The 25,320-nt window shown below is 46.1% G+C and overlaps 1 protein-coding gene across 5 annotated transcripts in view; it reads right to left on the reverse strand.

Moving 5' to 3' along the window:
- Positions 1-7,059: 7,059 nt before the first annotated feature.
- Positions 7,060-25,320, reverse strand: part of BAHD1 (bromo adjacent homology domain containing 1) — a 571,779-nt gene continuing 553,518 nt past the window's right edge. For all 5 annotated transcript variants that reach the window (XM_085626871.1, XM_085626872.1, XM_085626875.1 and 2 more), the window contains exon 7: positions 7,060-13,043. In XM_085626871.1, the coding sequence (XP_085482997.1) occupies positions 12,854-13,043 (190 nt within the window). In that variant the 3' untranslated portion in view covers positions 7,060-12,853. The remainder of the gene's footprint in view (positions 13,044-25,320) is intronic.

Raw genomic sequence — 25,320 nt, forward strand, 5'->3', positions numbered from 1 at the left:
TGCTGCAAAACCGCCCACCTGTAACAAAACTGGCCCCCAAGGGTCCAAAACCAGCCACCACCCTTCCGGACCATCACTGAAACGCCTGGTGCCAGCTACGACCAGTCCGGCCCTGCCTTTGAATAGATACCCAAGCAATACCATCCCCAGACCAGGGACTGCAGACATGTTTCAGACTAGAAAGTTCTGCAGGAACGAACAGGCAAAATAGCCATCCTTGCGGACCAGAATGTCCAGGCAGAAATGCTTGGTAAATGTGTGCAGGGATGCCCACGTTGCTGATGGACTCCACATGCTAAAGCAGTGGTAGCAGCGGTAGCTCTAGTGGAAAGGGCTATTAAGCCTTCAGGAGGCTGCTTCTTTGCCAGCGCATAGCAAACCTTGATGCAGAGGACTACCCATCAGGAGATGGTACTCTTCTGCACTGCCCGACCCTTCTCCACTCCAATGTACATATGTACAAGACCTTTGAGAAATCTATGTACAATGGGTGATGAATAAAGATGGTTGATCTGGCAGTATCAGGAAAGCAGACAAAGTAGACAAATACCCTTTCAGGGTGTCCAGAGTGGGGCCTTTAGCTCAAGGGTCAAAATAAACAATAAAACATCAGAATGGGAAGCTGATAGAGGGTCTATAGGCTTCTCTGTACAATTACAAATTTCTTCCACCGGCAGGCATATACTGTCTTAGTGGAGGGATGCCTGGCTGCCAGAATAACATTACAAACTTCGGGAGGAAAGTCAAAAGCTGTCAACTGGCACCGCTCAATCTCCATGCAAGAAGGCATAGAGTTGCGAGGTTTGGATGGAGGACCCTCCCCTGCTGCTGCGATAGAAGATCCTCCTGAAGGGGCAGCCTGATTTGAGGATCGATGCTCATTTGCAGAAGCTCAGGATACCAGTATCTCCATTCCCAGTTCGGAGCCACAATGATGACTAGGTCCTGGTCATTCCTGATCTTTTTGAAAACTCTGGGTAGGAGTGGTATGGGTTGAAATATGTACAGGAGGCCTGAGCTCCACTCAAGATGAAAAGACTCTCTAAGCGAGAGCCACCATGGAAACTGCAGCACGCAAAACTGCTGACATGCGGAGGCAAAAAGATCCAACCAAGGCTCTCCCCACTGCTGAAAGAGACCATGCGCCATCTCTGGATGGAAACACCACTCATGATCCGCTAGGCATTGACGACTGAGTTCATCTGCCCTGGCATTCAGAGAACCTGCCAGGTGTTGAACCACCAGGGATATTCCCTGCTGTTCCAGCCATGTCAGGGATACAGGGCCTTTTGACAAAGAGTCCATGACCCCACTCTGCCCTGTTGTTGTAATACCACATGGCGGTGGTGTTGTCTGTGAACAGTTGAACTAGCCTCCTTTTGAAGGAGAGAAGAAAAGCTTTCAATGCCAATCGGATCAATCAGAGTTGATGTGGAGTTCTCTGATCTTCACTTCTCCCAGATGGCCGTCCCATCCCAAAAGTGATGCATCTGCCACTACAGCAAAATCTGGTTTGGGAACGGAGGAGGGTCTCCCTGTGACCCAATCAGAATTCGTCAGCCACCACTGCAGGTCTCTTGCAGTTCCCTGAGATCTGGACCTTGTCGGAGAGATTACCCCGATACTGCGTCCACTGGAACTTCAGGTCCCACTCCAGAACCCACATATGTAATCTGGCATGTGTCACTAGCAGGATGCAGGAGGCCATGAGGCCCAGCAATCTCAGAGTCATTCTCAATGAAATCCAGTATAGAGGTTGAAACATCGGTATCATACCCAGAATATCCTGGACTAGCCGCTCAAGGTGATAAGCCCAAACCTGTACTTTGTCCACTACAGCTCTGATGGAAGGGAGCCTCTGAGAGGGAGTCAAAGCGAACTTCTGCACGTTGATAGTGAACCTCGGCAAATGCAGGATGTCCGCTGTAATCTGAAGGTAGGAGACGACAGCCAGTCATCAAGATAGGGGAAGACTGGCACCCCTGATCCCCGCAGATGAGCTGCGACCACCACCATCACCTTGGTGAACACCCGAGGGGCGCTGGTAAGACCATAAGGGAACACTGCGAACTGAAATTGCTCATTGGCTACCGTGAATCGCAGGTAGCACCTGTGGGCAGGCAGGACGGGGATGTGAAAATATGCATCCCGTAAGTCCAACGCTACCATCCAGTCTCCAGGGCAGACAAGACCTGAGCCAACATGAGCATCTTTTTAGGAAGTAGTTGAGGTCCCGGAGGTCTAGAATAGGATGAAGGCCCTTGTCCTTTTTCAGGACCAGAAAGTAGCGGGAAAAGCAACCACAGCCTATTTCTAGCGCCAGAACCCTCTCTATGGCTTCCTTGGCCAAAAGAGCCATGACTTCCTCCAGGAGCACAAGTAGATACTCCGTGAGCCGGTGGGAGGTAGGAGGCATGGAGGGAGGAGTGGTCTCGAAGGGGAGGGAGTAGCCCCTTCGGATAATCTGGAAAATCCACCTGTCTGAAGTGATGTTTTGCCAGTGGTGGAGGTGATGACAGAGCTTGCCACCAACTAGATGCCCATGGTCTGGAAGGGCTAGACTAGGAGGGTTTGGAGGCGAAAACTACCAGGGAGGTGGTGGGTTGATCCGATCTCTGGGTACCCGACCCATGGGGTTGGAACAAACTACGCCCACATCCGCACAGGGGTTGTGGAACTTGTGCAGCTCTGTGGCTAGGGTATGGGCTGGTGCAGTGGAAAGCCCCTTCCGTAACCGCGAAAGGCAGACTGGGGACGAGAGGCAAATTAGATGCCCAAGGACTCCGCCATAGCCCGTGAGTCCTTAAAGCGCTCCAGCGCCGTGTCTGCCTTGTCTCTGAAGAGACGAGTGCCATCAAAGGGCATGTCCATGAGCGAAGCCTGGACAACCCCAGAAACACCAGATGTTCTAAGCAAGGCATGACGTCTAACAGCCACTGTCGTGGAAATCGCTCTGACCATCGAGTCGGTCGTATCTAAGCCACATCGAGTGACAAATTTTGCTCCATCTCTCCAGTCTGTTATGGCTTGGGAGAGGATGACCCAATAAGCATAAGGTGTTCACTGACAGAAATGCAAGGCTGGTTTTTTTTGCCTCTCAACTGTCCAGCCTCTTAGATACCCTGTACGGGGGAGCAGCAGGAAACACTCCTTGGGAAGGAGAAGCTTGAACCACCAAGTTCTCTGAAGTGGGGGGGATTAGTGAGGACATTTGGGTCGTCCGGGGAGGTCAGTGGGCAATCGTCCTGTTCACAGGAGTGCCTGTGCTGGGTTTGGACCAGGTTCCCAGAAGGACATCCATGAGGGCTTCATTAAAAGAGAGCAAGCATTCTAAAGAAGTAGCTCACAGCTGTAGCACCTCCGCCAAGAGGTTAGCCTTGACCACTGAGGGTAGCTGAAGGTCAAGAATGCCAGCCACCCTACGCACAACCACTGCGTAAGATGCTCAAACTTCCATAGCCAGGGTGTGGGGAGAAAACATGGCAGTATCTGGAGAGGTATTCAGTCCAATGGCTTCATCCAATTCCTCATACCAGTCTATGTCATCATAAGGCTGGTCTTCTTAAGGGTCCAGTGACCTCTCTCATTCTTGTCCCAACCCTAGCCCTCCAGAATAGGGCTTAGAAAGCGACCTAAGTTGGTCCCATCAGCGCAGGAATAGGCGTTGGTCGAGGCGGTATTGGCTCCGGGTCGTCTGGGATGAGAATAGATAGGGCTGGCATTGTGGGTGGGCACCGACAGCGCCAGGAAAATTGGCGTCTGGGAAGTTCACAAAGGCAAGACCAGCGCGGGTCTGAATCCATGAGAGGATCCAGTAGGGAAAATCGGTGTCTGGCCGGAGGTGCCAGGGCGTAACCAGTTGGAGCCCCTGCTGAACCTCCGGGGCCCGAAGGTGCGCCAGAGGGGTTAGGCTGTTCCAAAATGAGGCACATGGCCTCATTACATTCTTCAAATTGAGGAGGGTTTGCTCCAGCTCCCAAAAAAGAGGGGAGGCGCGGAGCCAACCTAGGTTCCAGAGAACGAGGCATCGAACACCGAGGCTCACCCGTCGCATCGGCCGATGGTCCGCGAGAAGTCGAAGCATGCTTCGATTTCTTGTACCTTACCTGAATGTCCAGAAGATCGGGACGAACAGAACTTAGGACGCATGGAGTGGGCTCGGGACCTTCCTCTCGACTTGGACCGAGACTTCAGAGGAGACTGCCACAGTGTTGCCTGCCAGGCCGCCATCAGCTTTAGGGACCGCTCCTTCAAAACCTTCGGAGCCATGGCCCGGCAGTCGGAGCACAACTTGGAGTCGTGGTTGCGCTAGAGACACCACAAGCAAACCAAGTGCATGTCTGTTGCGGATATGGGGAGGTGACAGGTGCCACATGGTTTGAAACCTTAGGTGTTCCTAGACATGATCTTCCTACTCACTGTACAAAAAAGGGGGGTCAACAAAAAGGCAAACAAATCCTGTCAAAAATGTACAAAGGGTAGCTCTCTTCACGGATCAGCGCTTGACTGGCATGGAAAGAAAAGAACTGACATCAGCGCACCAAGGTGGCGCCTATATAGGTGGTGCAGACGTCACTTCCGGCGAGGACACCTCCAATGTCATGGGGAGCCGACCGACACCACCTATCAGCACGCAGGGGTATTGCTTGAAGGAAAATCTTCCTGATACAGTCTGGTGCCTGGGAAATTCAAGGTAAGAAATCTGCAGCTAGATATCGCTTATCAGATTCCAGTTCTACGGATTGGAGTTTTGTCGTTTTGGTCTTGTTTTGTTAAATAAATTAAGCTCTATTTTTTCTACTCCGTTGTGGGATTTTTTTTGTGTGGGCTTTTCATTGTTTGACTGTTGCACAAATACTTTACACATTGCCTCCAAGTCCAGCCTGACTGCTCTGTGCCAACCTACCAGGGGGTTGAGCACAAGTTAATTTGACTGGGTCTGCGATTTCCTGGCCATACCCTGACAGGGTCTGCAAATTCTGCTTGGCCAGGGCTCGCACCCCAGTCAACTAATAAGCCAATTTCCAGCCGCTTGGAAAGCTGTGCCAGGCGTAGAATTCTGGCATGCTACTGGAATGTCATGTGACGTTTCTCAGGGTCCTATCCCTGCTGAGGCTGATTCACAAAGGCATTTATAAGTATGTGTAGTACTCCTTCAACAAAACGTAATATACTCATAAATGCCTTTCTAAATTGGCTCCAAAATGTCTAACATTCTGTTAGTAAAACTGCAACATATGCTTAGTCCTTTCTATTTTGTACTAATTATATAAGACTATTCCTTTATTAATCCACATTTTAGATGCTCTGAGGCCAATTCTGAAAAGGCATTTATTGGTACCTTAAGTAGTGCGACTCAAGTAGTACTTCATATACTCATTATTGCCTCTGTGAAATAGCCTTCCCCGTGTGGAATTTATAAAAAAGGAAAATTCCATGAAGGCGGAATGGTGGGTTCTGGGCAAATACACAGTTTTATGTTTTTTACTCTGCAGGGAAAAACATTTTTCCCATGGAGAAAGCTCTTCCCCTGCTAATTTGGAAATTATTAATTCCCCTTTCCATCCTGGAAAGGAAGTTACATCAGCCAATGGCTGGTGTAAATCACCATCCAGTTCGGGAAGAAATTAGGCCTGGGCAGTGAAATCCACTCCGTTTGCGGAGTTTGCAGGGGTTTCTGCACTCCACCCTCTGCAAATAGCAGAAAACTCCACTTCGTGTAGTGCAGTGAAGTTTTTCCCCGCTCGATAATGGTAAGTTTGCGAGCTGCCGCTCGGGTAGAATTGCTACCCGAGCGGCAGGAAGACCAGCGCTAACAGCAGTTCGCACTACACTCTGCCACTTGCGGAACTTCGCTGAGTTTTTTTGTAATTTCACAGAGTTCTGCGTAGCAAAACTCCACGAACTACGCCCAGGTTTAGAAGAAATAGGATCAGAGTTCAGGAATGCCCACAACCATGTTTGTAGGCTTTCCTAAACTACCAATGCAAACCACACATTGGAATTCCCACTTCCTACCCCTTATGTCGAGCTTACTGCTGTAGATGTTGCCACACTTATGGCAAAGAAGGTCACAGCAATATATGCATTTGCGCCTGCCAGGAACCCCTTTGTGAATTACTGGCAGGCATAAATGAGGTATTTAGGGCTGTAAACTTAAATTTAGAGCCGAAAGTTGCTGCCATTTATCGTTCTTCCCCAACTCTTTCCAGTATCTTAGCTCCTTTGCACAAAAGTATGAGAGTAATTTAACTTCGGACCACCACCTTTCCCCATTTGAATAAGGTTAATCTCTGTTCTACCCCGGACGATGTGGTAAATAACACTTTTGCAATAACCCACAAAAATATGACTTTATAGAATGTTTTTGAGCATTTCGCACCTTACGACACATATGCCTCAAGCAGCACAGAAGTCTTAACGCCTCTTGACAATCACCTGTTACAGCAGACATGAGCATTACAGTGCAATGATTTTAGTAAATGGTGTTCAGTTAGACACCCATAACTACTTTGCGAAAGTCAATTCAGAATTTAAAACCCTTTTCTTCTTACTTCCTTTTCATAGGCATAATATTTCTCCTGACGGAGAAACAAAATAGCATATTCCACCATTAAATCTGGGTTGTTTCATCCCCGCCTCGATTCAGGATACAGATTTACTCCTGCCCTTGAAAAGAGTAAATCTCCAACCATAATGAAACTTTGTGAATCCCAACAAACTCACAACTGAAATACAATTCAATTACTTTTAAATGGATTCTCATAATGGCCTGCCCACTTCCCACCCCCATAAGCACATTTCTTCCACAAATAACATAATATTTCACCATATTAGTATAATTGTGTTAGTATATCTCTTTTTGGGTGTAAATTTATATTTTGTGAAATAAAAACACGACTACACACTTGAAATACAACTTAGGATCCAAACTGTTTTTGAGACTCAGGCCCTCAAAGTATAAGAAGAAAAATTAAGAACATAGGTGAGCTTTCTTCCTGGTGAGAAAGTATCATTAGTTAGAATACAATAAAAAATGCAAGACACATTGTAAACATCTGTTTTCTAAATCAATACCATTTTAATCGAGGTTTTAAAGAATTACTTCTAATATATCTTTCTCACATAAGGGTATAGGGAATGTTTTTTCATTCCATCTGTAAACATTGAAATACAGATCTGGGAAACCAGGGAAGAGACACAAAAAGTGCATTTTACAAAATCATCAACTAAAATATATTTTACAAGTATAACTTTTCAAATTTATATTCTACCGACTGCATCTTCAGTTTCAAAAAATATCTCCATATCTAATAGATTAAAAAAAGCATGAAATACTTTCATTACTGATAAGACGTAACATTTCAACCCATTTACATGCTGTTAAATTAACAGCGTAAGTAGTCACTCGGTTATTAAACGGGATGCTCTTGACTTCAGGCAGGCGCTGATGCTATTGTCAGGAAGGGTAGGAATGCACCTACCTACGGAAATGGGGCAACAGCACGCCTTAAAATATATTAATTCTTCCTTCATACAAAAGAAGGACCGTAGTCCACCTATAAACTCACATCATTGGATTCCTTCTGTCTGTGGTGTTGGAATTCAGCGCACCTCTCCCAAAGATGGTGCATATCCTTGAGTTAACTAAGACACCCCGATAATTTCATGGTGCACGGGGAGTTTTAATTTCATTTCTTCTACAGAAGCTAAAGCAGATTTAGGAACCAGGCTGCCCAGGTTATGTTAACCTTGCAAAAACCACAAAACACACACAAGTCTATGTATCTGTATTTTGAATTACAGTGAAACTTGTTATTGAAAGACTGCAGCAAAAAAGATCTTGACTGCCATTTGCTCAGGATTTCAAATGTTTGGCCTTTTCTGTTACAGATTCTAGATTACCTCAAATGTCAGCCCTTCCTTTACAAGAAATACGACGGTACTTATTATAACGAGCTGGTAAACAGCCTGAATCAAAGACCAGGGCCGTATGAAGTCAATAGTTGTGTGACTGCCACAATGGGATTTGGCGGGGTATTGGCGGTATCGCATAGTCAGTGATAATGTATTTATCTGTTGTAAGAGCACTGAGACCAGTATTTTAATTTGTCAGTAGAAAACTGCAAAGTGCTTGATGTTAGAACCATACTACACGATGTATTGTATTTTTCATGATTTCTAACGTTAGTTCAATAAATAATAATTTGCAGAACAAATGAAAGGAGACAGCTTTCAGCACTGACAATTTCAAATGTCACTTGAAATCTGATTAGGAGATAAGACCAATGCAGCTGACAAATTCAATTATTGTTGACACAAAAGAGTTAAGCTAGTGGGACTCAAGAAAGGCAACATCTCTACTCACTACATGTGAACACTCCTTCCGTAAATGGAGTTCTAACACTTATTACAGATAGGTCTGACATGCTTTTCTAAAATGGTGCTAAAAGTTCTACTGATTTTACTAGTAAAAGATGTAACACTAAAAGGTCCAACAAATTCAGAATACACTTTTGGAACAATGGCATCACGTAAGTATGGAGGATTAAAGAATCCCTCTGTTCAAGATGTTGAGGTCACGTGGTTTGCACTAGATAAGAGTGACAACTAACACACATTTTATAGACATTTCAATTGGAAATCCATACTTGTTTAGTTGAATTGGAACCTATGACCACCTGGGACACACAGAATTAAAGGAACGCAAATGGCGCCTTTCAATTTTTTGCTCGCTTTCATTTGGAGAGGCTAGTATCTTTAAGTGAAGATTGTGGCCAAGACTTTTACATTTCTCCCAAAGTACTTTGTTCCCTCTCTTGTTTCTGTAGTAGTGACTGGTCAATGTAGTGTTTTGTACTCTGTATGGTGATAGCATTATTAGATTTTTGACAAAGTAGTAGTACACTTTGACATAACTTTACAAGACTGCATCTAGAGAAAGAAATGACACCCTCCTGGCCCTTTAGTCTAACAGTGCTACCAACAAATGTCTCGAGAGAAGTCGAAAATATCTAGATCGAACGAAAAGACAAGACAAGACCTTCCCGAACTTTCTAATGCCCAAAAGGGGCTACACTGTAGATATTTAAACAAGATAATACCACTTGATTTTTTAATCAAATAGCCAATCAAAATAAAATACACTGTAGCTGAGAATCTATGATTATAACTACCTGATACCAGACCCTTCTCATTAAGCAATTCGGGCCAGGTACTAGAGAGCAGACAGCAGGAAAACGCCAGCAGGATTATCAATTATTAAACTGTAACTACCAGGGCGACAAAACCTCACTTTACCTTTGGATTGCAAATTCATTGTAGAGGTTCAATTCACACAGGGTACAAATGCAACATACATCTGAAATGAGAATTAGGAGAACTCTTTAAATACAGATTTTTGTTGCTAAACTGCATGTAAGAAAATGCCAAACACAGGAATAGAAATATTGAGCAGAATTAAGAAACCATTTCTAGGTGGTTATTTGTGTGGCAGTCATGGCGCCTGGTAACGTAGCTGACCATGGAAGAACAAGCAGGTGGTCAAGGCAGACCCAGGGCTGGTCACACTCGCAGCCATGAATGTGGCCATTAGGAGTGCCCGTCTTTCGCACAAGATCCCACATCAGAAATCAAAATCTGTACAAGAACAGCAACCTCAGTCCATACAGACCAGGTCATTATAGCTCGTGGTGATCTTTGGTAACATGTTTCACTGTAATCACTTTTTGGAAGTCAAAACGTTTGCAAATCCTGTTGTAAAGTAGTAGGAAGAAATACAGTTTGGGAGAAATGCCTCCATCCCTCCCTTATTGTGGAGGTCTGTATTTTTTTGGAAGTAAAATACCTCGAAAATGAGGCTACCTGCAGCACTGGACATCTATCTCGCAGCCCAGGCCATCTGCTGCCATATGCCATCTCCCCGTATTTGGGACTGTTTTGCCTTCTGCAGCACGTGTTTGAATGAGCACATGGATTTGTGACCCTAAGAACAGCTTGCGTCTGGCGGTGGCATTAGAAGTTAAAAAAAAAAATGCACCTAAATACTGATGGAAAGGAAAATGTGATTAGTGCAGCAAGACAACCACAAGATGCAAGAACTAGCAACATATCTTTCAGGTTAACAAAGCTTAACTAAAACACCTGTGGGGAAAATACCTGAAAAGGTGAGACTTTACTTCCACTTCAAAGTGGTGTTTGAAATTCATTTTATAAGCAACAGAAAGACGGATGACACGGGTCTAACGAACAACAATTTTAACCTTTCGAACCTCGTGAAAAAGCAAGCAATCACACAGGCGAATTGACTTAACTGGCACATCCCCTTTGAAAACATCTGCTGGTAAATGACATTCTGCGCTGACTTCCCTAAAATTACACGACCGACTACGGTTAATGACTTTGGTACCCAGAAGCCAACGGCCAATCCACCCACCAAGGCATGGGCGATACCTGTGCATCTTTTGCTTAATACTATCTGGTCTCCGCTTGGTTCCCAAAGCGGGAGTCCTGGTGCCCCCGGCTCTCCTATGGTTTGGTGTTGTGCTGCTTACTATGAGAATGGGTCGGTCTCTCCTACCAGTTGCATCTTCTCCTGTGTGCCCTCTATCACTATTGCCCTCTTTGGTATGGATAACAAGTAGATTGACGCTGATGTGTCACCACAAGACCTTAATTTGCACACAAAAAACCCTATGCTTGTTGAGATAGAAGACTTATGTTTGAGTGTAAGCGGGAGGAGGGCACAGGTTTTTTTTTTAGCTCTTTTTGAGCTTCAGTGTAAGGGAAATGGGCTGAAAAATAGAATAGGTTTCTTTGAATCAATGTGCTACGGTGTAACTATAAGGACAGTCACACTTTGTTAAGAGTAGGTCAAGAGCTAGCAGATGTTTTTAGCTTAACTAAATCACTGTATTGGCTGCCACTGGATAAGTCCTAGTCAAATACCCAGCAGATGTTTTCAACTGAGCCAACCACTTGTGTAGACATAATGCTTTCCCACTCTGCTCTGGGTGGCCAGGTCAACACTGTAAGAAGGAAACCCGTCATCACTTCATTAGGAGGCAAATAGACTTGTTGACATGAGATACATCAGCTTCATTCATCGGAAAGTACCAACAAATCAGAAACTTTATATCGTGTTAAAACACATCAGAAGCTGAAAAATTCAAAATGCAGATACTAAGATTAAATTAGCGACTACGGCAGTCAGCAAGTACAAGTACTGATACAGTGTGATTTCATTGTTTACATTAGTGCAATCTACAGGTGGAATCCCGGTTTGTGTACAGTTTCTTGGACTCTGGTATGCTGTCCTTTGGTTTTCTTTGACATTAACTGAATATTTCTGTGTTAAGATAACCTATGTATCTCTAGAATCTATACACATAAGGCAAAAGGCATGTATCTAAAGGAATCGGGTAGCATTTCAAACAATGCAACCGTCTCATTGGTCAGTCCATGTCAGGTGCCACAAACTATCCTTGCGAGCACGCTCTAAACAAAATCTGAGAATGAGCAGTAGGAGGCCATTTTGTTCCTGCCGCAGTGATGTCACAAATTTGTTGGGCAACCACCAATGAAGATCTACATTTTGTTTTCAAAGGATTTCGTAACATCATCTAACCTGAAGAGTCCCTTCTCTACAGACAGCAGAGTGCAAAAAATGTATCCAACTACAATGGTAGCTTTTTAAGAATTTGCAAATGGGATAACTGGAGGTGGGAGGGGAAGCTGAAAACCCAGAACATCAGAGTACAGTAGCATTCAGATAATCTGGAGACGTACAATAACAAGGTACATCACAAATGAAAAGGGCCCTAGAATTTGTTACATACAGCAGGACTGTGTATTATGGATCAAGCTAGCAAACAGCCTCACTGGCTGTGCATCCCTGCAGGGTAAACACTACAAAGCAGACTTGCATACTGTCTAGCGCTCTTAACAGCGAAATCTAGCAGTCCACTCGCCTTGAAATGAATGAAATGCTAACAAGCGTGTCCTCAGTGGGTCTCTTTTACACTACTGCTAAGCAGGGGAGCGAGTAGATTTCCCCAGGGTTGTCGAGGTGACGGCTATTATGACCCATGATCGTACTGTGCAGTACTTGTGAGGATTAAGCAGAATTAGCTTCTGCAGTAGAGTCTTCCTTTCCAATCGGAGGACCAACCCTCACAGGATTCAATTGGACCCGAAGTAGAAATGGAGTTCTACTTCCCATGAGACACCCCTCCCAGCTCCTCGAGGACAGTCCAAACTGCAGCCGCCATTAGGCACTCAAGGAAATGGTGATGAAAAACTGATGTCAAAGGAACAATACAGGTATTAGAAAGGCCAGGAGCCGTTCAGTGTCAGGGCTGCCTGACAGATGTGGGAGACCGGCTTGTTTTTTGATTAAGGCGTGAGAACCTAGCTAGACTATGACAGGCTCTAGGCTATCCCTCGTTTATTCCAAACTTCTCCACAAAGAAAGATTCCTGACCTGACTTACTGGCTTTTTTCCAATGTATGTGTACAAATACACACACACATATATATAGATATACACACATACATACATCTATATACATATATATATATATGTATTTATAAATATATATTTATTAATAGGTATATATTTTAATTTATGATCATTTTATGAAGTGCTGTGCTTAGAACTGACTAGTTCTTCAAACAATATCTGTTCCACGCGACAAGGTCGTCCTGGTCTCTCGAAGGAGGGACTCCTATGCTCCTTTGTGCTGCGTTGCGTCTCCACACACTTTGGGAATATGCAGGGAGTCGTCGGTGGTCAGCCTGCTCCTGGAACGCCGGCGCCGGAGGGCCACTTGGCATCTCTGTAGCTGAGCACTTTCTACTGCGGATTCTTCAAGATTCGCCCAAGCCGGAAGTCATATACGTGCCGGCAGAGGAACACCAGGTCAGGGTCGGTGTTCTCTGGCACTCTGCGATGTTCAGGGGTGCAATACTCCTCAGAAGGAGGCACAATCACTGGCTTCCGGCCTGGCGTTCCCTCATCACGAAGCTTTACCAAGGCACAAAATCTGCAAATAAAAAACAGGAAAGCCATGGTTAGCGTCCAAATGACTTACTAATCAAACCTGAGTGCAGATAATGCCTGCTAGGCCCGTTTCTCTGTCTGCTCATGGTTGAAATGCTTAAACGTTGAACAACATCCTGTCATATGTTTACTAGAAACTGAAATTTCCAACTATAGCAATTGATTTCAAAGCGCAGACCCAAACAGCAATAAAATAAGTGTAAATATTCTAAAGATGAAAAGGGCTAAATATAATATTTAAAATCACAAACTCCATGACTAGCACCATTTGTGACAGACTTTGTGACTTCCCAGCAGCGTGCCACCAAGTGGAAGAGAAGGGTACATGTATCTGTAGCCTGCAGGCTGAATCCTAGAGGACGCGAAGAATGGGGAGGCCGGGGGGTGTCAGCCCTGAACTGATGGCTGGGGGAAGGGTGCTCCAGAAGTCGAATCGCAGATCATAAATGGGAAGGGTGGATGAGAGCAGGGAAGGCAAGGAGACAATAGACACTCAGAGCGGAATAGTTCTCAAAAGTCTCCCCAAAATGTGCCACCTTTTTATTAACATGTGAAATAAAATCACCAGTACAAAACAACAAATGCTAACAAAAGGAATATGCTACTTACCAGTATGCATCTGTTCTTGGCATGTAGAGCTGCAGATCTACACACATGTGCATAGATCGCCATCTGGTGTTGGGCCCGAATGTTTGCAGTTTGTTTTTCCTCTTGGAAAGTCTTTGGAGTGGTAATAACAGTGAAGATGCCCATTTGTGTGTTATCTAAATAAGATAAACTTGAACAGATACAGGTAGCCGGGGAGGCGGGTGGGCGTGTGGAGATCTGCAGCTCTACATGCCAAGAACAGATGCATACTGGTAAGTAGCATATTCCGTTCGAGGCATATGAGCTGCAGATTACACACTTGTGCATAGATTATATAGCAGTACCCACCGTTAGCGGCGACCCCCGTATCTGTTGGTGGTTTGAAATAATGTTTTGAGTACAGCCTGGCCCACGCTAGCTTGTTGCTTAGTTTGCACATCTACACAATAGTGTTTGGTGAAAGTGTGCGGTGTTGACCATGTAGCTACTTTGCAGATATCATCTAATGGGATGTTTCCTAGAAAAGCCATGGAAGCCCGAATTTTACGTGTAGAATGGGCTTTAGGGGGAACGGATAGCATTCGTTTTGCTTTGTGGTAGCAAATCTGAATGCATTTGACAATCCACCTAGCTATACCCGACTTGGAGATGGGGTTGCCCTTGTGTGGTGGAGAGAAAGAGACAAACAGTTGTTTGGTGTTACGGAAAGGTTGTGTTCTCTCGATGTAGTAGAGTAAGGCTCGTTTGACATCTAGTGTGTGGAGAGCTCTTTCTGCAACAGTTTGTGGTTGCGAGAAGAATACTGGTAGTTCTACAGATTGGTTTAGGTGAAAAGGAGAAATGGCTTTAGGGAGGAATTTTGGGTTGGTACGGAGAACAACTTTGTTATGGTGCATTTGCAGAAACAGTTCTTGAATGGTAAATGCTTGTATCTCACTGACTCTTCTGAGGGAAGTGATGGCTACGAGAAAAGCAGTTTTCCAGGTTAAAAATTAGAGTTCACATTTGTGCAATGGTTCGAAGGGAGGCCCCATTAGTCTGGTGAGAACGATATTTAGGTTCCACACAGGTGAGGGTGGCACTCTGGGGAGAATTATTCTTTTAAGGCCTTCCATGAAGGCTTTAATGGCAGGTACTCTAAAAAGTGATAGATGTTGCCTGTTTTGTAGGTAAGCTGCTATAGCTGCGAGGTGCAGGCGAATGGACGTATAGGCTAGATTACACCTTTGTAGGTGGAGTAAGTAGCCTATGATGTGTTGAATGGAGACGTCTAGGGGATTGATGGTGTTGTTGTGACAATAGACAACAAAGTGTTTCCACTTGGCGGCGTAGCACGCTCTAGTAGTGGGTCGCCTAGCTTCCTTGATGACGTTCATACAGTCAGGGGGAAGATTTAGATAACCAAATTCTAGGACTTCAGGAGCCAGATCGCAAGGTTGAGGTGAGCTGGGTCCGGGTGTCTGATCTCTCCATGGTTCTGGGTTAAGAGGTGTGGAGAGAGGCGTAATTTTTGGTGCGGTACTACAGATAGTTCCAGCAGTGTGGTGTACCACGGTTGTCTGGGCCAAGTTGGAGCTACTAGGATTAGTGTGAGGGAGTGTTGCTGTAGTTTGCGCACCACTAGTGGAATGAGTGGGAGAGGCGGAAAAGCGTACGCAAATCTGCCTGACCAGTTCATCCATATCGCATTTCCTTTGGACAATGGGTGTGGATATCTGGCGGTGAAGCTTGGGCATTTGGTGTTTTCGTGGGTGGCGAAGAGGTCTATCTGTGGATGCCCCCACATCTGAAAGTACGGGTGTAGAACTTGTGGGTGGAGTTCCCACTCGTGGATTTGTTGTGTTTGTCTGCTGAGCAGACCTGCCATGGTGTTTTGGACTCTTGGGACATGCTGAGCTAGGAGAAAGATTTTCTGGGGTATGGCCCATCTCCATATGCTCTGTGCTAGCTGAGAGAGCTGTGGAGAGTGTGAGCCGCCTTGTTTTTGAATATAGTACATGGCTGTCATGTTGTCTGTGCGGATTAGGACTGTCTTGCCTGAAATCTGTGTTTGAAAAGATTTTAAGGCTAAGAAGATTGCTAGTAACTCCAGATGGTTGATGTGGAGTAACTTTTGTTGAGGTGTCCATGTGCCCTGAACGGTGAGATGTAATAGATGAGCTCCCCAGCCGGAGAGCAATGCGTCTGTGGTTAGTACTATCTGGGGAACCGGGGCCAGGAACGGTCGACCTGTGGAAAGGTTTGTGGTGGTCCACCACTGCAGAGAGCAATGGGTGCGACTGTCTACCAACACCAGATCTGTTAATTGACCCTGGGCCTGGTTCCATTGGCGCACTAAGCACTCTTGGAGAGGACGCATCTGGAGTCCTGCGTGAGGTACTATGAAGATGCAAGAGGCCATCATCCCTATTAGTTGCATAAACACCCGAGCTGGAAGGGAGTGTTGTGCTATGAATTTTGCGCGTAGAGCCTGAATGCTTCCAATCCTGGCAGGATTGGGGTAGGCGAGAGCTTTTGAGGTGTCTATAGTGGCACCTAGATATTGTGTTATGTGGGATGGTTGTAGATGGGACTTATCGTGAAGCCTAGCTGGTGAAGTAGCTGGATCGTGGTGTGTGTGTGTTGTACACACTGATTGTATGAACTGGCTTTTATCAACCAGTCGTCTATGTATGAGAAGACATGAATGTGCTGTCTTCGCAGATGTGCTGCCACCACTGCTAGGCACTTGGGGGCACATGCATCAACAATGCCATTTGCGATTCCTTATTAGCGAAAAATAAGGAATCGCTAATAAGGAATAGCAAAAGGCTATGCATGTAGGAATCGCTATTCAAATAGCGATTCCTTAACTTTCCTTAATTGCGACTAGCAAATTGCGAGTAGCAATTAAGGAATGCCGTCCCAATCATTCCTATGGGCCTCCAGGCCCATAGGAATGAATTGGAGATTGCATGAGCAAATTGCGAGTACCAGTAGGTTCTCGCAAATTGCTCATGCAATTTCAAGGGTGCAAGGGTGTCAAAATGACACCCTATTGCACCCCTGAAATTGATATGTGCACATATGTTGCACAAACACATGCTCTAAGGGCATGTGTGTGCGCAACATGAAACTTTGAAAAATGCACAAAAGTGTATTTTTCAAACTTTTAGCAAATTACCATGCAGTTCATCTTTATGGTAATTTGCTCCCCCTATTAGCGAATTCGCTAATTTTTTAACTTTCATGCATTGCATTTAAGGAATCTCAATTTGGGATTCCTTGAATGCAATCGCAATTTAAGGAATCGCTATTTAAGGATTCCTTAAATAGCGATTTTTGTATTTGGGTTGATGCATTGGGATTAGGTTTTATTTACTCGCTAACGGGTGTTATTAGCGATTCGGTATTTTACCGACTGGATTTTGGCTTGATGCATGAGGCTGTTGGTGAATACTCGTGGTGCGGTTGTGACCCGAACGGGAGCACTTTGAATTGGTAGTGTTGGTCGTCCACTACAAATCTGAGGTACTTCCTGTGAGCATTGTGCACTGGAATGTGGAAATAAGCGTCTTTTAGGTCCAAAGTCGTGAGGAAGTCGTTTTGGGAAAGTAGCGGAAGTACCTGCTGAAGCGTCACCATATGAAAATGGTCTGAGTGTATGTATTTGTTTAGGGGCCGAAGGTCTAGGATGGGCCGTAGAGTCTCGTCCCTTTTTGGTATGAGAAAATATAGGGAGTAGACCCCCATATTTTGTTGGTTGGTAGGAACGTGTTCTATTGCCTTTTTGTCTAGGAGGGAGATTACCTCCTGCTTGAGTAGCAGTAGATGTTCTGGTGACATTGGGCGTTGTCTGGGTGGAATGTTTGGGGGGGTAGATATTAGTTCTAGGCAGTAGCCTGACCGAATTATTTGTGTTACCCATTTGTCTGAGGTGATGGTAGTCCAGACCGGAAGAAAATGTTGGAGTCTGCCCCCGACCGGAGTGGGATGGTCTGGGGGGAAGTGGAGGGAAGTCATTGGGTAGACGCGGTGGCAGAGCGGGAGGTGTTTGTTTTGCCTCTGCCTTTGTTATTGTTGCCCCTGTAGCCGTCCCTTTGGTAACCCCTTGTAAAGGTGGACTGAGTAGGGGATTTGTATGAAGTGGAAGCGGTGTCTGAGGAGTAGCCTCTAGATGTGCTCCGAAAGGAAGAGCGGCGAAAGGAGCGTCTGGGAGGGTGAGATTGTAAGGCTCCCATAGATTTTGCCGTGTCAGTGTCCTTTTTCATTTTCTCTAGGGCGTCATCCACTTTTGGGCCAAACAAATGTTCCTGGTCAAAGGGATGGTTGAGGATGGAGGCTTGTACCTCCGGTTTAAAACCTGATATCCTTAGCCAGGCATGGCGGTGGAGGAGGACACTAGTATTGAGGGCCCTAGAGGCTGTGTCTGCTGCATCTAAGGCACAACGTATGGAGGTATTAGTAATTGTTTTGCCCTCCTGAATTAGCTCATTGGCCCTTGCTTTGTATTTATCAGGGAGATGGTGCATTATGGCTTCTAACTCGTCATAATGGGCCCTGTCATACCTCGCTAGTAGTGCTTGTGTATTGGCGATACGCCATATATTGGACGCTTGACATGCAGAACGCTTGCCTGATGCGTCCAAGAGTTTAGACTCTTTGTCAGGTGGTGGTGCGTCGCCTGATACCTGGGAGTTGGCCCTTTTCCGTGCTGTGGATACTACCAGGGAATCTAGTGGCGCTGGCCCTCTGATGTAGAAGGGATCTGTTGGAGCGGCTTTATACTTCTTTTCAATGCGCGGGTTAATGACCCTGGCCATGACTGGGTCCTTAAAGATCTCCGGCGCATGTTTTATAACACCTTTAAGCATAGGCAATATGGAGGTGGTCCTATGTGTGGTGTCAAATGTATCTAGGAGGAAATCCTCCTCCACAGGGTCAGTATGTAAATCTACCCCGTGGTAGTGTGCCGCCCTTTGCAGTAAATGGTTGAACCCCAAGGAGTCTTCTGGTGGAGAAGGTCTGGAAGGGTTAAGATCGTCTTGTGGGACGTTAGGGATATCAGGGATATTATAATTGTCCCATGGGTCTGGGGATCCTGTGGGAGTGGGGTCCCCTGTAGGTATATCTTGGGGCACATCCCCTATGTCATCATATGGATCCCCTTGATCATCATCATCCGGGGATGGGGTCGGGGAATGATGAGGTGGGGGTGGAGAAGGTGGAGGAGGTGGTGGAGGTGGGGAAGGTAGTCTGAAAGGGGAGGTAGCAGAGTCCTTCCTTTTTGGAGGTGGAGGCGGAGCAGGTTTCTCTAACTGTCTCTTTTTGATAGAGAGCATCAAATGTCCAGTTTTGAGATCCTTAGTGAGTGTTTTTTGTAAGAGATCCGGTGCGAATTGCTCTGGAGAGGTTGGTTGATCCGTCGGCGCCGAAGGCGTCGGGGCCGTTGGTTTCTTAGGTTTGTCGGTGCTGGTCCGTTGTTTGGAACCATGCTTGGAAAGCTCCGACTGTTTAGTAGGCGCCGAGATGGATTTCGGCTTCGAAGTGTGGGTGCCGGTGGCCTTGTGTGCTTTTGTCGGTACCGAAGATGGGGTCGGTGCGGAGGACCTGTGTCTCGACCCCGAATGTTTAGGTGTGGGGCTCGGTGTCGAGATGGAGGCCGGTTTCTTTTTCGGTGCCGAAGAGTGTTTATCGGCTCCGACGGTGGGCTGGCTCGAGCCCGAGCCACCCGAAGGCTTAATTGGCTTCTTTACCGGTCCTGAAGGTGCGGTGTGGGAAGCAGTGTCTTTAGTCTTGCTTAGGCCCGAAGGCATGACCGAAGCCTTTTTGGGTGCCGGTGAGGGTGTGGGGGGGGAGGGGTAGAGTAGTACTCACGACCCTCTGTGCCGGAGTGATGTCTTCCACATCTGAATCGCCGGCTTCGGATGCACTTACGAGACCCTTGTCGGTGTGTTGTTCTGGAGCGTCGACGCCTTCCCCGAAGATGTCGTCCGAGATCGCCGTCGATGAGTGTGCCATGGTTCTTCTGGCTCTTCGGTCCCGAATAGTTTTCTTGGACCAGAAGGATTTACACGCCGGACAGTCTCGAGCCTCGTGTTCAGGGGAGAGGCAGAGATTGCACACCTCGTGGAGATCGGTGTGGGGGAATTTAGCCAGGACCGGAGCTTGGGTAGGCCCGAAGGCCGCCGTCGACGACTGGAACCGAAGGTGTTGCCGATGAGAGGCGCGTCGAATGGGGAGATCGCGATTGAAACAATACCGCGAATTGGGGTGAGGATTACGCGTCGATCGTTGAACTGGAAGCTGTTCGGAACCGGAGCGCGAAGATTACATCCGAGCCCCATGGCGGAAAAAAACAATCTGTGGATGGAGCCGAAGCCCATGCGCAATACGATCCAAAGGAGGAGTCACCGACCTCGTGATTTCCAAAGACTTTCCAAGAGGAAAAACAAACTGCAAACATCCGGGCCCAACACCAGATGGCAATCTATGCACAAGTGTGTAATCTGCAGCTCATATGCCTCGAACACACATTTAGCAAACCTTTGATCATGGCATTTCAACAACTAAAGTGATGACCAGTGAATTCCAGTTTTATTACCTCTGGTCGATGCCACAGTTTCTGCTCTGCTCTTACTTTCTTTCTCAGGAAGGTTGATGCCATGTGTCTCGCTGGGGTCCATCTGAAATTATTAACTGCTCTTCTCTAAAAACCTTCTACTGGGAGGCTTTGCGATGGCGTTACTACCAGGGACGTGTATTTTTAGAAGGTTTAATTCATGGCAGAATTAAGCAATCGACAGCGAGGGGGCAAAAGGTCAGTCTCCATCAGGCGTTTGCTGCTGTGTCAGTTACATTCATCATCCATTGGTTGTTGTACCCATCAATCATGATGTGCTGAGACTTGGGACGTCCCTCTTCACAAGCATGGATGGAAGTCCAGTCTCATGAGCCTGCATAGCAAGGGTCTCACTCTTTTTCCCCTTAATTTGTTCTGTGCATCCAGTTTTGATGGCAGTCTCTGGCGCTGGGCCTGCTCATGACCGAAACTGCCATCAATATATGGATGGCAAGGAAGTAAAATGTGATATCCTGCCTTGCCTGAGTGGAGGACTGTGTGTAGCAGCCTTCTGTGCACTACAACACTGTGCAATGGGTCCAGGAGGCCTGTGCAGACACTAACTCTACTGTACAGTGCATGGGGTGCAGACAGCACAGTTTGGAAACACTGAGCAGTTGTTGCCACTCCATGCTCCCTTCTGAACTGCCTGCAGCTCATTCACTAACGCATAGTTAAAGCATTAGTGTATGCGCTACAGACAGCACTGTTCCACAGAAAGGGGCGCATAGCCTCACTGTGTGCTGACAATGGCTTCTTAACAGGCTTATGCTACAACTCCCTGACCTGCAGCCCCTTGATCACAGTTAAAGATCACCCTTGAGGGTGGTATCAGGATCCCTTCTGCAGTATCAGGGCACCTATCTGTGTCCAGAAAAAACTGGCTGAATTTGTTTGGCTCCTGGTTCCAATAAACATCTGTTATTTATCGTCAAGATAAGCTTGGTGAATGCGCGCTTTACAAATACACACGTAATGTTACTGGTAGCTCCAGATTCCTGAAGAAAAAGTTACTTACCATAAGTGATGGAAACTTCCTCACCAGTTGAATAATCACAGGCATCAGACTGGATCTAGAAACGTCAAAGCTCTTTGACAACAGTAGGTGGTCTGGCTCCATGTTAGCACTGAAAGTGACGCTTGGTGACATCACCGAAGCCATGTACTGCCCACCCTGGCACAACAACTTTAGTTTCCATCTGTTTTTTTAAGCCTTCGAAGTGCAGAGATGGGGCGACATCAATTAGATACAGGGCAGTACAAAAAACTAATTTAAACCTTATTCGTACCTTCCCTGTATGACCATCCATTAAATAGGAAGGAGGGTGGGATTGGTGAGGAATCTGCAGGTAGGCAGTGCATCCACCAGAAAGATCGATACCAACGGTAAGTAACTTTTCCTTCTGATGAATACTTCAAACTGCAGATTCCTCAACTGTTGAATAGCTTGTCAAGCAATATCTCCCTAGGAGGTGGCTGTTGAGGAAATCTTGCAGCAAAGTGCCTCTCCCTATGAACCTCTAAATCCAAAGAGTAGTGCTCGGCCAACGTCTGCAGGGAAGCCCCATGTTGCCATCTTACAGATCTCTATGATGGAAAACTCTCTCACAAGAGCAGAGGACAGTAAATTTGTCCTAGTGGAATGGGCCCAGATTCCCTTAGGTGGTTGCTTTTTGGCAAGGACATAGAACATTTTGATGAAGGGGATATTCCAAGTTATAGCGTCCACTTCTGAACTGCTTTACCCTTCCTACTGCCACAGCAGCAATAATGAGCTGCTCGTCTACTCTGAAGTCCTTGGTGCAATCGATATAGAAACTGACAGCATGCCTAAAATCCAGGCAATGCAGCCACTGTTCCTCCTTCGTGGGATGGGGCAGGGGATAGAAAGATGAAAGAATGATGGATTGACCCAGGTGAAAGAGAGTAACCAACTTGAAGCAGTTCTGGTTTGCAAAACCAGCTTGGCAGTAAAGAAGTTGGCGATTGGCGGGTGGAAATACAGGGCCTGTAGCTAAATTAACCAGTCTTGCCGAAGTAACAGCAACTAAAAAAAGACAGTCTGGTCAACAACCGCAATTGAAACCAACAAAGGAGCTCAAATGGAGACCTCATCAAGGTCAGAACAAGATTTAGGTTCCATTGGGGTATAACAAAAGGAGTCAGGTGTACAAATCAATTCACCCCTTTGAGGAACCTGACTACAAAAGGGGACTTGAACAGGGAAGTTTAATTTAGGAGGCAAAGGAATGCTACCATCGCTACCAAATAACCCTGGTCAGTGCCCACATCCTCTTTGAGCAAGAGAAAGTGTGAACTGGAGGACTTCTGACAACCAGGCCCACAAGTGGTCAACGTTGTTATATGTACCATCAAATAGAAGGTCCATGAGGGTCGTCTGTACATCCATAGAACACCCGGATGTATGAAACCATGTGTAGCAATGAAGGGAGAGAGAGAATCCCACAGCTCGCACCACCACGTCAGCAATATCATGGCCAGACTTGATAATGTGCCTGGAGACATCCTGGCTGTCCCGAATTACCTGTGAGAAGTGAGCTTTAAGGTCATACGAAACATGTGGGACCACCAGCTGAAACATATGCCACAGGGCATGTGTGTATCTGGTTAAGAGGTATGTAGCATTGACAGATTTCGGAGCCATATTGACAGCTGAAAAAAAGGTCATGCCCCAATCCTCTCTGGGTTTGAATTTCCTGTCTGACGAAGTGGATGGGAAAGTAGACCTGAACTGAGAAGCAGAAAGCTTGAATTGCCAGGCACTCCGGAGATGGAAGGGTGGACATTATGGTCAGGTCCACAAGACCAGAGCAATAGCACCTTAATACAAACTACCAGGATGTAGTTGGTAGATGGAGCAGATGCGAGCTTCTCCCATACCGATAGAACAAAGTCCAGCAAGGCTTCATTAAAAGGGAGTAGTGGTTCAGTTGATTTAACAGGACCCTGAAGTACCTCGGTGAGGACATTAGTAGGGGTGGATGGAATATTCCATTCCGCCCAAGGAATTGGCAGAATTTTAGCAAGTAATGTGGCGTTCTGGCCAAAGTCAGCCAATCGCCGCGTGGCAGATTTTTTCTCGCAAGAGCCTCATTGAACAGTAAGTTGGAGCACGCGAGTGAGATTTGACATCCCTTAGCAAGATTTCCAGTTACAAGGAGGACATCCAGAAAAATCTTTCTAACGCAGGCGCTTGCAACTGTTCGCAGTCAGAAGGCTGCCGCTCAAGTAAAGAATCTACTGAAGCGGCACAAAAAAATCAACTCAAGTAGCTGTTCCCTGTGGCTCACCAATTTTTCAGTGCGGAAAGCGCTACAGGTGCAAAATGACAGCGTGAGCAGCACAACGTTCCTATTTCCACCCATTGGTGAACTCCGTGGATCCTTGCAGAGTTTTTATGTAACTCTGCAGAATTCTGCAGAGTCAAATTTCAGGAGTTTCGCCCACCCCTAGACATTAGTCTTCGTTTCGACTGCGGGCAAGGGCAATTCCAAAACCACTGCCGCTTTCTCTAACATGCAGTGGAAGGATGTGACCTCAAGAGCGAGAGACCGGAAAGGAAACTCCATTTCCATTCCAGGAGACATAGCAAAGTCACTGGTCAGAAGTGTCACCAGCAAACTCACAGGAGTGGGGAGAATAGAGGGACCTTGCCAGCACTGGAGGCAGAGGGGACCATGCTGAAAGATGCGAAAATCACCATAAAGGACATGAACACAGGCATACCGCATGGCACCATGAGGCTCAGAGGCACTCCATGGGGGGCGAAAATCCTGAACATGGCATTAAATGGCACAGGGCCTCACTATGGGGCTGGAAAGTTAGGATAAGGTGGCATGGGCAACGAAGACTGCGCTGACTGGGCCGGTTACACTTCAGATTCAAGGGACGGCACCAAAGCAAATCTGTTGGCAGAGCCTGTTCAGAACGCTTAACAATATCCAATTCCGGATCAGAGGAGGAAGCTCCTGTAGGAGTCAGAGACCACCTGGGTGACTAAACTTTGGAAGAAGCCCTATGTTTCTTGCGTTTCCCTGTGTTTTTCTGTTGGCTCAAGGTGTAGGGATAGAGATCTCGGGCAGCATATGTGTTTCTTGTTGCGGTTCCACGTCATGAATGATTTTGCTTTCCTCTCCTTGATCGCGTTAGGATGCACACCGAGGCTGGACTCAAGTCATGATCTGACCCCAGACACCACAGTCAAATCCACTAAGGGTCGGATAAGGACATCTGTCCCTCACAGTCCCTACATGGCTTGAAGACCTAATGCTCGGGAAGTCACCCAGCACTGCTGTTAGATTATTTTTGGTTTGTGGTAACATACAAATGCAAAACTGCAAGAGAGAATAAGCCCTGGACCTGCGTCAAAGTCACACAAAATAGGAAACTGACATTGTTGAACGAGGTTGGGCACTATATGGCCTCATTGACATCACCAGGCATCGCTACCGGTGCCTACATGGAGCTAGCACCCCCTACTGGTGTCAAGAAGCTTTGAAGTTTCTGGATACAGACTGACATCTGGGATTATTCAACCAGTGAGGAATCTGCAAGTGGAAGTATCCATCCCAAAAGCTAATTTATGAAGCAGTGGGTAACTATATTTTCCAGGTTTGTTTTCATACTCTTATATTAAGGAAATGTACTTGGAAATTTCTTGAAGATGGTGAAGCGAGTGGTAAGTGTTAAATTTATGCAGCTGCTATCTTCAGTTGACATTTGTTTCATTCTACCATACAGGGTATTGGAAGAAGGCAACACATACTGAATGATTAGCTTCTTATTAATTTACAACACACAGGCCCACGAATATTGTCTCAGCCAAACACTGGTATGTGTGATGCATTCTTTCCCTATTGCATCAGTTGTTGTTGATACTCCAGCAATGGAATATTCCCACTACTTGTGCTTCTTTTCAGAGCCTACCGTACACATATAATGAAAAGTTGCCATTATGTTGTTACTTGCACCTGGAAGTGTTTCTGTAAAGCACAAATAAATGAGCTCTTGAGATATTCTCTTGATCTAGGTTCCCTCGTTTTTATCCAGG

Source organism: Triturus cristatus, chromosome 9 (assembly GCF_964204655.1).
Source record: "Triturus cristatus chromosome 9, aTriCri1.1, whole genome shotgun sequence".
Lineage (NCBI taxonomy): Eukaryota > Metazoa > Chordata > Amphibia > Caudata > Salamandridae > Triturus > Triturus cristatus.